This window comes from Histoplasma capsulatum, genomic scaffold (genome assembly GCF_000149585.1).
Source record: "Histoplasma capsulatum NAm1 scaffold_5 genomic scaffold, whole genome shotgun sequence".
In the NCBI taxonomy this organism is placed as follows: domain Eukaryota; kingdom Fungi; phylum Ascomycota; class Eurotiomycetes; order Onygenales; family Ajellomycetaceae; genus Histoplasma; species Histoplasma mississippiense.
The window spans coordinates 1,639,876-1,652,722 of NW_001813978.1; the positions used below are offsets into that span (position 1 = coordinate 1,639,876).

Below are 12,847 nucleotides of genomic sequence, written 5' to 3' on the forward strand. Positions count from 1 at the left end.
GACATGAGTGAGAATATCAAATCAACTCCATCTATTCAGCATCTCTGTACCATCTTGAGATCTAGGAAAATCAATGTTCTCACAATGGTATCAATTTCTATTTTCATATTCCCATTTCTTAGATATGAAGTATCACCTCAAAGTCAACTCTTTTTTTTTTAAACACAGGAACAATCTGCTATTTACTTGATTTCAATCAGAAAAAAAAATGATCATTTTCAACAAGATACATTTATATTAAATATTGATTTTTTTAATATAAAAATTATATATTTATATTCTTCTTCTCTTTAGCTACAAGCTAAGGTGGTTCACCAATATCAAATATGTATGATGATTGTGTAATTGAAAGTTAAAGTTGAACAATTTGAAGAATCTATGAAAATCTCAACAATCTCCACAGAAGGATGAACTGTTTCTTCTCAGACCCTCTGATGAAGATTGCTCTGAGCACATGACTTGTAATTAAAGTAGTTTAGTGTCATGCTGCTGCAACCGGAGTTATCCACGGGGCGCGTTAGCGGCGTTATAACATGACCCCCCCAAATAACCAGGTTATCCCGGACGCCACCCCAGCCAAACCCCCCCTGGATAACTGAGTTATACGGGGGGGGTCTGCTTGGCATGTTATCTTGGCAGTTATTGGAGCTCTGTACAAGATGATTGGCTGAAGAAAAATATTGTGGGTAAAAATTGATTGATATAGATCTGACTAGCTAGCTAGCTACCTTTCCTCTATCTTTCTTCTATCTATGACCTGCTTGGCTTCACCATATGGGCTACTAGTCCTAGACACCAACGTAGAGGTGCAGATCATGTCTAGGTGTCATACACAGACTCCGTATGACATACCTGCCCCTCCAGAAGAGAAAGAGAAAGAGAAAGAGAAAGAGAAAAGAGATTGTACATACCAGAGAGAGAGAGCTAATCAAGGATTATAGGAGCAGCAGGTGTTGAACCAGCTGTGAGCAGCTGCTGTTCAGAGGGACCCCTCATCCGCCGTTGAGGGCCATCCTCCTCATCATCATCATCCACAATCTCTATCACCTCCACCCCTTCCCCATCTCGTACGGAGCAGCGAATGGCATGATCACGCCATTTGCAGTTGCCACAAGCTCCACCAAAGTGGCCAGGCAGGCGACGGCATTCTGGGAATGGCCGAAGACCTGGATGAGCACTCCGGCAGGCAAGGCATGCATGTGGCTCCGTCCGGCCGCGAGATTGAATGAGAATGGCATTGATGTACGATGGCCGGTGGCTTCGAACCTGCAGCTCTGTCATGCTGCCTCGTACAAAGGGTACATCTTGCCCTGGGAGAGCCAGGACTGCCCTGGATTGTGGACTGTGGGTGAAGGGACTCAGCTGTTGATCAGCCACAAAGAGGATGCGATGGGGGCTCTGAGGGCCAGAGAGACCGAGGAGGGAGAGAGCTCTATATCATATGGAGAAGAGGGCAGTTAGTGTTGTGATATCTGATATCTAGTTGATGAAGCAATCTGTCAGAGCTTTGTACATACATGGTTGATATGATGGTGTGTTGAAAGAAGAAGAAAAGAAGAAGAGGAGAGAGAGGAGAAGAGGATATTATTATAAAGAGATGAGTGGGTGCAAAGAAGCAGATGTAATTCACTGCTTTTGTCATCATCATCAATCTGCCAATTCATCCACCCCCATCAATCAGCTCACCACCCTCTGTTGTCTTTGTACGATAGCCAGCTGTAGTGAGAGAATACACTGTATAGTAGGAAACCTTCATACAATGAAGAGCAGAGCTGCATTAGCTAGCTAGCAGTACACTCTAATCCATCTAAAAATACACTCTATCTATATTATTATATAAAGTCAAAGTCCCAGCAACTCCGTATGAAGAGAAAGGAAATGACAGGTTCTCTAGAGCTGTCTCTGTCTTTTCAACAGCTCTGTCAATTTATTAAGAGAGAGCTTCCCCCGCTGGCGGATCAGCTCCAGAGATTCCACAGCAGCACTGACAGTCATATCAGAGGACACACGCGTACGAATCTCATTGATGATGATCTTTCACCGGCAGAACATCACCTGCTCCTTGGAGGAGCCCTTGCGCCAGCTGCCTCCCTGATCCTCCAGGCTCTGCACTGATGGACCACCCCCCAGACCAGTGGTCCACTCCCGCCACAGATCAGGCACTGACTGTATTGTACGGGAAAGAGAATAGCCATTTCCTGTCCGGGAAGAGGTGAGAAGTGTGGCTGTCAGATCCACAGATTCAGCATTGTTAGATGATGATTGTCTCATCTCCATCTCTGACTCCACTGACCTCTGTACGATGTCTCTGGAAAAAGTAGAAGAAGAGGAGGGCAGAGAGAAAGTAGAGGGAATGGCAGCCAGATTCATCACTGAATTCTGAGCAGCAGATCTCTGAGGAACTGCCTGTATGGAGAAAATGATTTGACCATCAACTAGATCAGCAAGCTGCTGAGCCATTTTTTGCTGCAGCTGTTGATTCTCATAACCCCACTTATCAATGGACTGAATCATCTCCTGTCGCACATTTTTCAGCTGATCAGCAATGACAGATACTACTCGCTGAATCTGAATCTTCTGAGGCTCCACAGCTGTCTCAAGAGCCTGAACAATCTGAAGAGTATACTTCTGATAATCCTCTCGTACGAAGAGAGCATCTGACCATAGAGGGTGGTCAGGGAACTGCCTCTGCAGAAGCACAGAGTCCTGAAGAATCACTGTATGAAGCTGCTTCAGCAGCCGCAGAAATCTCTGAGCTGCTAAGTCTTGTTCATTCTCTGACAATTCTTGCTCTGTCTTCTTCACTTCTTCCATTTCTGCTGCTTCTCTTTCCCTCTTCTGTGTCTGTCTCTGTTTCTGGCTCAATCTCTCGTACGAATCAAATCTATCTAGCCAGACATCCACCCATGGCCAGATGGCAGCCTCCAGCTGCTTCGGGGGGGGGGGGGGGGGGGGGGGGGTTGGTGGCTCGAGGAAGAAAGTAGTTGCCCTGAGTCTGTGGTTCAAACCCTGCCATTGCTCGTACGAACTCTCGGGGGATATTGGTGAGATAGCAGTTGGTCAGAGCATCATTATTCCATCGGCCAGCCCGGCGAATCTGACCCTCTGACACCCCATTCAGTTCAGCATATCTGAACCCCTGACTCCGACCAAGATGAGTCTTCTTGCTTGACAGAAGCCCAGCTGCTGCATACATGCGATTGACCTACTGAAGCTGAGTATCGTACGAAAGAGGCTTGAAGGGATCCTGTTCACAGAGAAGGTGGATATCATATCAGAGAGAGTGTCTTCAAAAGTCTGGAAGACTTTCCCATACAATATTCCAGCGGTAGAACAGATAGAATGCCAGATGAGATATTGTACAGAGTAGAGGATTCTTATGTCTCATCACAGCAGCATACTTCAGCCGCCCCAGCTGGTTGGTCTTGCCATTATCTGTGATGAGAATCATAGGCCAGCATGGAGTGGGCCCCTCATTTGAAAGCTGAAGGATGAAAAGGTCAGGCAGCTGTGCCGTACGGGATGTCTCCCCCTGCAGAAGCATGTTGTGATTCATGAGGAAGTTCAGCTCTGTACAAAGATGGCTCATCACAGATGTTTGATCATTTTTATACCAGCCAGTTCAGCAGAACTTCATTTCTCTCTGCTTGGGGAGATACTGCTTATTGGTATTCTTTGGTCGATTCTGCAGGGCCAGGGCCAGGGCCTTTTCCCCGTACGAAAAGAGGTCTTTGCTGATCTGAAGCTGCCACTCCACCTCTGTACAGTCAGCTAGAGATGTCATGATGAAGAATACAGAGCAGGGGTGCTTAAAAATCTATTCTTGAAGGATGATGCCTGCTCGTACGGTATGAATCAAGTGGGGTTGAATGTATGTACGGTATAATTAAACACTAAAAAGTTATCGTGGGGCTTGGCTAACATACATAGTAACATGGGTTATAACGCCACCCAAACCCCCCCCGTATAACCACTAGTTAACTCTGAGATCAAACCACCCACCTTGGCGCCTCGGTGCCTAGGAACAGTATATCGAACCCATCGGGTCTAACGCCGTTCGGCATCCGGTCTAGCGCTAACCATTTAGGTCTGGAGCGATTTCCCTTTCAGTGGTCTACAAAGCGATGATTACAAGATGATGACAATGATTTTTGACTAAGGGACGTTCACGAGTTCTTCAAGAATTACCTGCTGCTCACTCGCTGTTAGCCGAAGTTAGGGTGAATAATGGAATAGGATTGGAGGATTAGGATCATGGGGTTAGGCTACCTTGAAAGCTCCAATTGCTAAGGAGGCACGAAATGCGAAGGTTGAGAAATCGGACTAGTGCAATTAGATACCCGACTTGTGGAAAGAATTTAGCGCCACAACACGGATATCATTCCTTTCAGCGATGATAGAAGGAATATTCGTGAGCATGGATAAAATCGACGCAGGTCTTGAAGCGGGGTGGATGTTGTTGGGGTGGCAGCACGGGGCCGGCGAGTAATCCGTAGAGAAGGCTGCAGGTAGCCTCAGCCTTCCCTCCCATCTCGTCGCGTTACGTCGTTATCGCATGGTTGCGATAGGCCCGAGAGATGAGTGGTTCGGATAGGTTCCAGAGATTCAAAAATGTAACAAGGTTATCCTTTGAAGCAGAGGCCTTTTCCAGAAAATTCATCCGTCCCAAGCAGCGTTTAAGGCGTGACGTCTCTTCAGGATATCTCCATACCTCTATAGTCTGTAAGATGGGGGTGCGGCCAATCAGAATGCCTCTTTTTCGACGCCGTTTTAAGCCAGTTTCTCAGCACGTGACGCCAAACGTATGCTGCTTTTACCCAAACACCACTCTATCCTTACAGACAACCCTACCTTTCTCACAACATATCTCGCCGACCGTGAACGTCGCTATGTCCTACGAATTACTTATGCTTAGCCTCGTTGGTGGTAGCTCTCTGCTCTTCAAAATGCATAAATCCAACACCCTGCGCTCCTTTCGAGTGTTTCTCTTCTCTGGCCGACCTTCACTTCCCTCAAGCGACACTGTCTCTACTCTTTCCGCATGCCTTGTTCGCACTGCTTCATTTCAATCTCTCCGTACTAGCCAATACATATGTTTGCCGTCTCTGCTTCCTCCTGCTATACGGATAACATGTTTTCCCGATGGGCTCGCTTCTGGAAGTCCTCCGGACGCACCAAGGAGAGCCGACGCGACCGGAAGAAGATAGGCGAGGAGCTCACCCCAGATGAATACCGCGCGAGAGATACCGTCAGATTGGCTCGATTCCAGGTCACAGGCAAGAAATATGCCGATGCCACAATTATTGCCATCAATCGTGTTCAGCGCTTCTGGGATCGGTGAGTCTCATGCATATCGGATCCATGGTGGAAGCTGCTGACATCTCTTGTGAAGCCACTGTACGTTTATGGGTGTCGACGCCCACTCTCATCTTTCCGCATGTGTGGACGAGAACTTCCGAGTCTATGCTGATTGGAGATTGAAAAATTTCAACATCACCAAACAGAGTACGATCTGGGTTGAGTGGAAATTCCTTCGACTGCTCTTTAAGAGGGAGACAGGTCGAAAAGTGGATGAATTGGTGGGCGAACTAATCAGCGAGGTAGAGCCCCGGCCCAAAACATCGGTCTCCTCTTTTCTAATTATCACTATCAGTTCATCCTGGGTCCTCTGACTGATGAGTACGATTTGGACCTGTCGATCGATTACAAACCGGTAGTGAGTGTGGAAGACCTTGTGGCCATCCTCCACTATCACTGGTGTCTAGATACCGCATGTGTTACCCATGAACGATATACCGTGCAGAATCCACTGCTCATGTTGTTTATCGCCTACACCTCAACGCGCCCCGGAGCACTCATCGAGAGTGGTTGTCTCCGTGGTTCCAACGATGCCCTCTGCTATAAGGATATTGTGCTGCGTGTGATCCCTAACCCAGATCAACCGGACCGGCATGTACTTGTGATGGAAGTATCTCTTCTGTTCATGAAGGGGAAGCGGAACAAGTCACAACCGTGAGCTCCACCCGTCTGGCATTTTATCTTCAGGAAACTGACTTGTACAGGACAACCTATATTTTCCACGAACGAGATGACAACCTCGCGCTTTGTCCTGTCTCCCACTTCCTTGCCCTGGCACTGGCTGATGATGCATTCGACGCAAGAGGCATCAACTCAATTGAAGATGTGCTCCGCATCCGGGTTATGGCGCCCCGTAACAGCCTGCATCTGAAATGGAAACCCCACATGCTCAATGTCCCCGTATTCCGTCGAGCCGTTCACACCGCAGAGGGGATTCGGATCTCTCCAGACAAAGCTCTGCCCTATGACACATTCAACCAGTATCTCCAACGCCTGGGACGCAATGCGGGGTTCGAGCACAAGCTGACGCCGTATTGTATCAGGCGAGGAACCGCCAACGCGGTTGATAGTGAGTATTATTATCGGCATCTCCACACTTTCATCAACGGCGTTCTGATGTTTCCACGCCCAGCTGTTGCAACCACCAGTGAGCGTAACCAGGTCATGGGCCATTCCCGAGCGGATATCTTCGAACGCTACTATATATCGGTGAAAGTCAAGCGGGATGTACAGTCCGCCTACCTTGGCTGCCCTGCCCGAGAGTCCATCATCCAGGCTGTTGGAAGGTTCAGCCTCACGCGTGATCCTCGTGCTCCGAAGGAGCTTAGCAATGAGCAGAAGGATGCAATCGAGCGGGATCCTCAGCTCATCAAGCTGTGTGACCGGCAGCGTTCATTGCACAAGCTTATCGAGAGAAAGCACGGTTCAGTCCCAAAAGCCAAGGGCACATCGCTGCATCGCCAATACACAGAGCTTGGGGATACCATCAGGGCCGAGAAACAGGCTCTCCACCGCGAGGCGTTTGATGACATGAGACAGGAGTTCTTCGCAACGATCGACACCATCGAGATCGAGAGGCAACTTTTAGGATTGTCTATTAGCCAGGAACTCAAGATGGCCGATGAGGACAAGGTCCAATTTGTATTCGAGGAACGAGCGCGGCTCGCTCGTAATCTCTTCCGCTCGTCGGACTGTCGAATCGAAGATTAGCACGAGCTTTATGCTCGCCGAGTGCAAACCATCTAGGATTGGGTTTCACTCTGCAGCTTACGCGAGGGGCCGCGCAAGAGGAGAGTCTCATCTACTGACTCTGGAATTGATATTGCGCTCGACGGCATCATTGACGCGGACACCTTTCCCATCTCATGTCCGGGTACTCAGTGTCTGTTCTGTCTCGGAGACAGCCAGCTGCCACACTCCGCGCGGATGTACTCCTTTTCACGACCCGATCACCTTCGAAGACATGTCCAAGATTGTCACCTCCGCTACCTTGACCCCGATGCTCTGCTCTGGTGTCCTCACCCGTCGTGCCCAGATGTGCTGGATGGCGTTAAAGATTTCCAGGGGCACGCGCTTCTGGTCCACAATGTATATGTTTAAATGCTCCTTGTCATTAACCCATGCACCTGGGGATCGTACTACTATGATGATAAGGTTTTTGGTGGTGGAGTCTATTACGTCATTCGGGGTACCTTCTCTTCCATCGGAGTATTGTACTTAACGAAACACTACATAAAATCTTTGGATAGGGACTGGACGTTCGTATTTCAGACCTGATAGATAGGAAACTCCATTTCCGAGTGCTCCCTTCAGGGGTATGGAATTCCCCGACCCGCTTATCAATGTCTAACTTGGGCCCCTAATACCAACCAACTTGGTTCCTCTTCACATTTTTGTTTATCATTGTTTTCAAAAGATCATATGCGTATCCCGGAACCTCTTTGAAAAGGTTATCTTGTAAAGCAGCAGGCGCTGAGTTGTTTTCCTGTCTCAAATCAGACAAATGATCTATCGTCATTTCGACAATTAGATCCCGCAGACCCCGTTCATGTTCAGGCGTTGTGTTATATGTCTCGATGACCGCCTTTCGGAAAGCATCCCCATCTAGACGCTGAGACAGCTCCTTCTTGACATTCATCTTTGAAAGGGATTTGAGGCCGTGGATGAGCAGGCGGTCTGCGAGCGAATACATCAGTATATGAAAGGAAACAGGATCATAATATTGCGTCGAAGCCACCGAAGAAGGCTTATCGCTGGTCTTAAATGTAAGTGGTGTATTTTCATCGTTAGGCGTCTCAACTTCCGAGCTCCGAACGCCATCAATTTGGTAGTCTAACAAATAGAGGTATTCCACCGTCTTCTTAACCAGTAGTGGGTCTTCGTCCAGTGCGATTTCCCCGGAAGCGGCCTCCTGAAATCATATGAGCCGAGCGTCAAGTTCCATGCAGAAGTTAAGGAATTAGAGTACCCGAAATTTTCCATCACAAGCTTTAGCAAAGAAGTCGGATCGGGGACAGACGATGGATTTATGAACGAGGAAGGAGTGCGAATGACAGATGATTGTCAGATCGCTATACTTGGGTTCTTTCAGGAGGCTGCCAAAGAGTCCCGGTTACATATATCCAATACAAAAAAAAACCCTGTGTGGAGGGTAATGCACCTTGCCAAAGAATCCACAAGCTCCTGACGGGGATCAGGCTCCACTGTTGGGGAGTTGATCGTCCTCAAAATTCTCTTGGGCATCCTGACTGAATACCGCCGTTTGGTGGAAGATCTGAATTGCTTAATGTTTCGTGGGGGTTGCTCATATATACTTCATCCCCCCAAAATTTATAGTAATTATTCTTAATGACGTCAACGACTCTTTACCATCCCTGGTAGCAGCAGAAGCACGTGATGCCATTGGGGATAAACCAGGAAGTCTCCATCTTCGTTCACCAAAAGGACGACCATTCGAATCCGCCCTTTATGAAAGATTGTCATGCCCCAGCTTCAGCACCGGAAACGGCAAACCAGACTTCCTTATTCAGATACCCCATTGAGCCGGGACAAGAAGCAGCAAAATCCTCAAAATGGCTGTGGCAACTTTAACAGACTCGATGAGAAACACTCACTTGAGTGACAGCTTAGGAGAGCCGGAATGCTTATTATTCAACCCTCAAGGAGATACCTCATGGCTGCAAGAGAGACTCGACAAGATTCCCCGCTTTCTCTTTCGCGTCGCATCGCCTCGTTCTGATGGGGAAACCAATGAGACATGGGTGCGTTCAGAATCTGCGAGTAGGGACAAGGTACGGTGTCAAGAAGACACCTTCTCCGCTTTGAACTCCGAACGGCGGAGGGTTATTGCTCGTGCACTGAACGAACATCTTCGGTGGTGGCCAAAGTATAACTCGAATGACAATTTCGTATCGTGGACAAGCTCGTTACTTTTTGCACTGCAGTATGTCTTCTATCGGCACTTGAGTGCCAGTGATGGATCAAGCCTGGAGGAAATCAAGTTGTATGTTCTAGACACGACACGGTTCCCTCGAGGAACATTCATTCGTGATTTAGATCTTATTGGTGCCTTCCGTAAATTCGATGACCATCCTTTTTGGAAAAACCTGGATAATTTGTGGCGTCTGCGAGTTGATCACGGCTATTATTTTGGGGAATACCTCTCTCAAGGGTCACTGAAGATTGTGGATAAGTGCCAAATGATCACCGCGCAAGCGCTCACCGATGAAAATAAGCTGTACATTTTGCAGCCTCTATTTAAGGAAAGGTGCAAACCCCCGCAGAAGAATGAAAGACCGGACTGGACCAAGGAGGTGCGTCGTTTTCGCAGTATCATCTGGCCAAATGCACGTTCACCACAAACTCCATCGGAAGAAATGCACGATAAGATGAAGGCAGTTCACGGAATTGCAAATATGTTCGACCCTGGATGGAAGCTCCCCTTAGCAGTCTATTTTGCGGCTCTAATTGAGCCAGAGACAGAAGAACAACAGAGAACAAATGTCGACACGGTGTTCTCTGCGTCCTTTAGGTCCAATATCTTTTCCGGTTCGTCTAGTTCCTCTTCATCATTGCAACCGATATTTAACCGATTTCCAAATCGTCCAGAAGAAGAAAGGAAGGCCTATGCGCCTTTGGACGTCAAAGTCATTGCTCCAGATACCATGCCCGAACTGATACGAGTCCAAGATATTTTTCGCGAGATCTACAAGGATTCCCGACTTAGAACGGCATTCGGTCAGTTTTTACTGTGATTGTCTCCTCGCATTCCTTATTCTAACCGCAAGGCATAATAGACCTTGTCGCAGAAGCCGAGAGCAGTATTCGCAGTTTACATATCAGAAACGTTTGTGGAGACCAAGAAGACACCCTTGTGGCTGCTGATTCAAGGGCAGGCCAGAAACTACTGTCACAGCTTGACACAATAAAATATCTGTGCGAACTTGTGTCACGGGAAATTTTGCCTTCAATCGCAAATGAGGATTAGGTTAAATGATATTCACTCTACTACTGGGATGGTCACTAAGGTTGATTGGACTGTATCTTCAATACTGCGGGTGTTATTGCAATTATGCCAACATTACTAAAGCTTTGTTCTATGATTTCCAGCCTACTTTTAAAGTTGCAGCCCTACTCACAATAATTGGAAAAAGCGCTAGAGACTTAACTATATTCAACACCAAAGATGTCGCCTATCGATCAAGATAAAAATAGAGAGCAAGAAACAGAACAATCAAAACAAAGCCAACATGAATCAGAGCCTGTCTAAGTATTAGGAAGTGCAAGTAATCCTTCCTGGACGTCGCCTGGTGAAGACGTCCTTGTGATACTGTACCTACCGCCGCTGGCTGAAGAGAGAAGTGCCAATCTATTGAGCCCAGCGACGACCCTACGATGGGAGGTAACAGACTGATTGTGTTACGATACCGGCGATGCACATATCTCAATTGGAGTATATTACAAGCACAGGAGTGCGAATTGCATCCGGAACGGAGTAACTTCATTATTAAAAAATCAAATAAAATTTTCTTGCTTATTTGCAGCCTGACAAGATCCGCGTGAACCCGGGGTCCATCCACGGTCCTCGAGAGCCGTAGTGGAAAAGTGAAATTCGAAATTCAAAACTCGAGAAAGACGAGGTCTAAAGCATGTAGAAATGTGCCGTCCACCTTTCTGTACTATGACTGCAACCCCCGGATTTTAGGACTTCTTCTTCTTCTTCTTCTTCTTCTTTGGCTTATCCGGCACTTTCGCCACCGCCTGCTGAACGTCCTTATACTGCACACCATCTACAGAACCAGTTGGGCACGCCCACGTTTCGAATTGGGGACTTGCTGAGTCAGTTTCAATCTCGTCATCCTGCATAATCTCAGTAATTTTGTTCCTCGCCAGCGTCCGCCTGCATACCTCATCAACATCCGCAATGGACGAGTCATCCTCTTCTGTCTCCAAATATTCGACCCCGTCAACCGGCCACTGATGGTGTTGTAAGGTGTCTGAAATGATCAGCCTCAGCCTGAGACGATGAGGAGTGCGGAACATACCCATTGAGCTTTGACCGACGAACCGCTTGCACACCTCAGCTCCCGCTTCCAGGATTGTGAGTTTTCGAGACACCCTCTCTCGCCGATCCTGGGATTGGATAGACTCAGCTGCGATCCTCCCGATCTGGGAGGCATCCATCTGAATGATTCGCGACGGTGAAAGTATGTTCTCGAGTTTGCTGGCGAGCTTGCTCTCCACGCACTGCACCGCAACATTATCGATGAAAGTTTTCATCGCGACCTACGGTAGGATATGGATAAGTGTCGGTCGTGCTGATGGGTTGGGGGGACCAATCTCACCTTGTAGTACGCTTCCATGCAATCGAGAACCTCCGAGCAGGCGTAACGGTCCATGTCTGCCTCGTTACGCGTCGCTAACGCCCCGACCAGGGTTGACAATTTCAACTTCTTTACGGGAAGGTCCTCGAGAGTGACGGCGTCCGTCAAGCCGAAGACGCGTACTATCTTCTTACGCACCTCGGACTGGAGCCTCCTCTCTCTGACGTTCTGGATCGTTTCTGTGAAGTAGTGGTTGTAGGTGATGGGATGGCCAGTCTGGAAAGGTGTGATGATCTTCTTCAACTTGCGATTCAAACCTTGCAGAAGCACGTCCATCGCGGGATGGATGACCTCGCGACGGAGAGCCTCCGCCGTGTCTACGTCCGCCAGTTCGCCAACCAGGAGGTCCAGAAATGCAACACCACTCTTCCATACTAACTCCATGTGCTTCCGAGCCAATCTCTCCCACGGGGTAGATTGTTCGTAGAACAGCTCGCCGACGATGAGGGGGTTGAACATCCCAGGGAGCTCCCTCCCTCGGCTGCGCTTGAGCAGCTCGCGGATCTCGTTAAGATATTCCGTTCTCGTGACCGTCCCGTCTTCTTCTTCGGCATCTGCAGCGGCGTCGTCGATGATCCTGCGGTGATGGCCGGCTCTTCGCATTGTCTCCGCGAACTCGAGGTTGAGATTCTGGATCACCGCACGAAATCGCATGCAGTAGCCGTCAGCGGCCCGGGCGTCGCCAAAGATTCCGTCCCCGTAGGAGCCGTCCTCTGCTGCCTTGACCGTGGATTGGAAGGACTGGCTGATACGGAGAAGGTAGAGCCGCTGCTCGTCCGCAGTGCCGCGGCTTTCGCCGAGACGCGAGAGTTCGACACGGCAGTGCTCTATGCTGGACTCGATCTCTGCCGCCAGATGGGGCAGCTCGTTTCCGATCTGGTCCAGAAGCGCTTGACTGAGCCGCTGCCGTAGAGCGACGATTCCCACGGCCCCCTGAGGGAGGTCGTTCCACACCCCGGAGGAGAGGAATTGAACCTCCGCAAGGTCGCGGGTTTCTGCGCTGCAGTGGCGTGATTCATAATCTCTGTTCTTCAGAACATGCCATCCGAGACGGAAGTAGACGTCCTCGTTTCTCGCGAGGGCAACAAAAGCGGCCTCGCTCTCGG

At 48.7% G+C, this 12,847-nt stretch overlaps 6 protein-coding genes across 6 annotated transcripts in view; 2 read left to right on the top strand and 4 right to left on the bottom strand.

The window, feature by feature from the left end:
* Nucleotides 1-924: 924 nt before the first annotated feature.
* Nucleotides 925-1,778, bottom strand: HCAG_05336 (predicted protein; the record flags this gene model as incomplete). Its single annotated transcript, XM_001539819.1, has 2 exons — nucleotides 925-1,432; nucleotides 1,690-1,778. 2 exons carry the CDS (start codon nucleotides 1,776-1,778, stop codon nucleotides 925-927), a joined length of 597 nt encoding a protein of 198 aa, XP_001539869.1.
* A 259-nt stretch (nucleotides 1,779-2,037) lies between these two features.
* HCAG_05337 (predicted protein) lies at nucleotides 2,038-3,544 on the bottom strand (the record flags this gene model as incomplete). Its single annotated transcript, XM_001539820.1, has 3 exons — nucleotides 2,038-2,884; nucleotides 3,210-3,247; nucleotides 3,317-3,544. The coding sequence occupies 3 exons, from the start codon at nucleotides 3,542-3,544 to the stop codon at nucleotides 2,038-2,040; spliced, it is 1,113 nt and encodes a 370-aa protein (XP_001539870.1).
* Nucleotides 3,545-5,092: 1,548 nt separating this feature from the next.
* Nucleotides 5,093-7,068, top strand: HCAG_05338 (predicted protein; the record flags this gene model as incomplete). The annotated part of the gene is made up of 4 exons (XM_001539821.1): nucleotides 5,093-5,337; nucleotides 5,393-5,600; nucleotides 5,654-6,012; nucleotides 6,063-7,068. 4 exons carry the CDS (start codon nucleotides 5,093-5,095, stop codon nucleotides 7,066-7,068), a joined length of 1,818 nt encoding a protein of 605 aa, XP_001539871.1.
* A 649-nt stretch (nucleotides 7,069-7,717) lies between these two features.
* Nucleotides 7,718-8,050, bottom strand: HCAG_05339 (predicted protein; the record flags this gene model as incomplete). The annotated part of the gene is made up of 1 exon (XM_001539822.1): nucleotides 7,718-8,050. The coding sequence occupies one exon, from the start codon at nucleotides 8,048-8,050 to the stop codon at nucleotides 7,718-7,720; it is 333 nt and encodes a 110-aa protein (XP_001539872.1).
* Nucleotides 8,051-8,930: 880 nt separating this feature from the next.
* Nucleotides 8,931-10,345, top strand: HCAG_05340 (predicted protein; the record flags this gene model as incomplete). Its single annotated transcript, XM_001539823.1, has 2 exons — nucleotides 8,931-10,095; nucleotides 10,155-10,345. The coding sequence occupies 2 exons, from the start codon at nucleotides 8,931-8,933 to the stop codon at nucleotides 10,343-10,345; spliced, it is 1,356 nt and encodes a 451-aa protein (XP_001539873.1).
* Nucleotides 10,346-11,058: 713 nt separating this feature from the next.
* Nucleotides 11,059-12,847, bottom strand: part of HCAG_05341 (predicted protein) — a gene marked incomplete at both ends in the record, with an annotated part of 2,574 nt that continues 785 nt past the window's right edge. Inside the window, 2 exons of the mRNA XM_001539824.1 lie at nucleotides 11,059-11,643; nucleotides 11,703-12,741. Of these exons, the coding sequence (XP_001539874.1) occupies nucleotides 11,059-11,643; nucleotides 11,703-12,741 (1,624 nt within the window). The remainder of the gene's footprint in view (nucleotides 11,644-11,702; nucleotides 12,742-12,847) is intronic.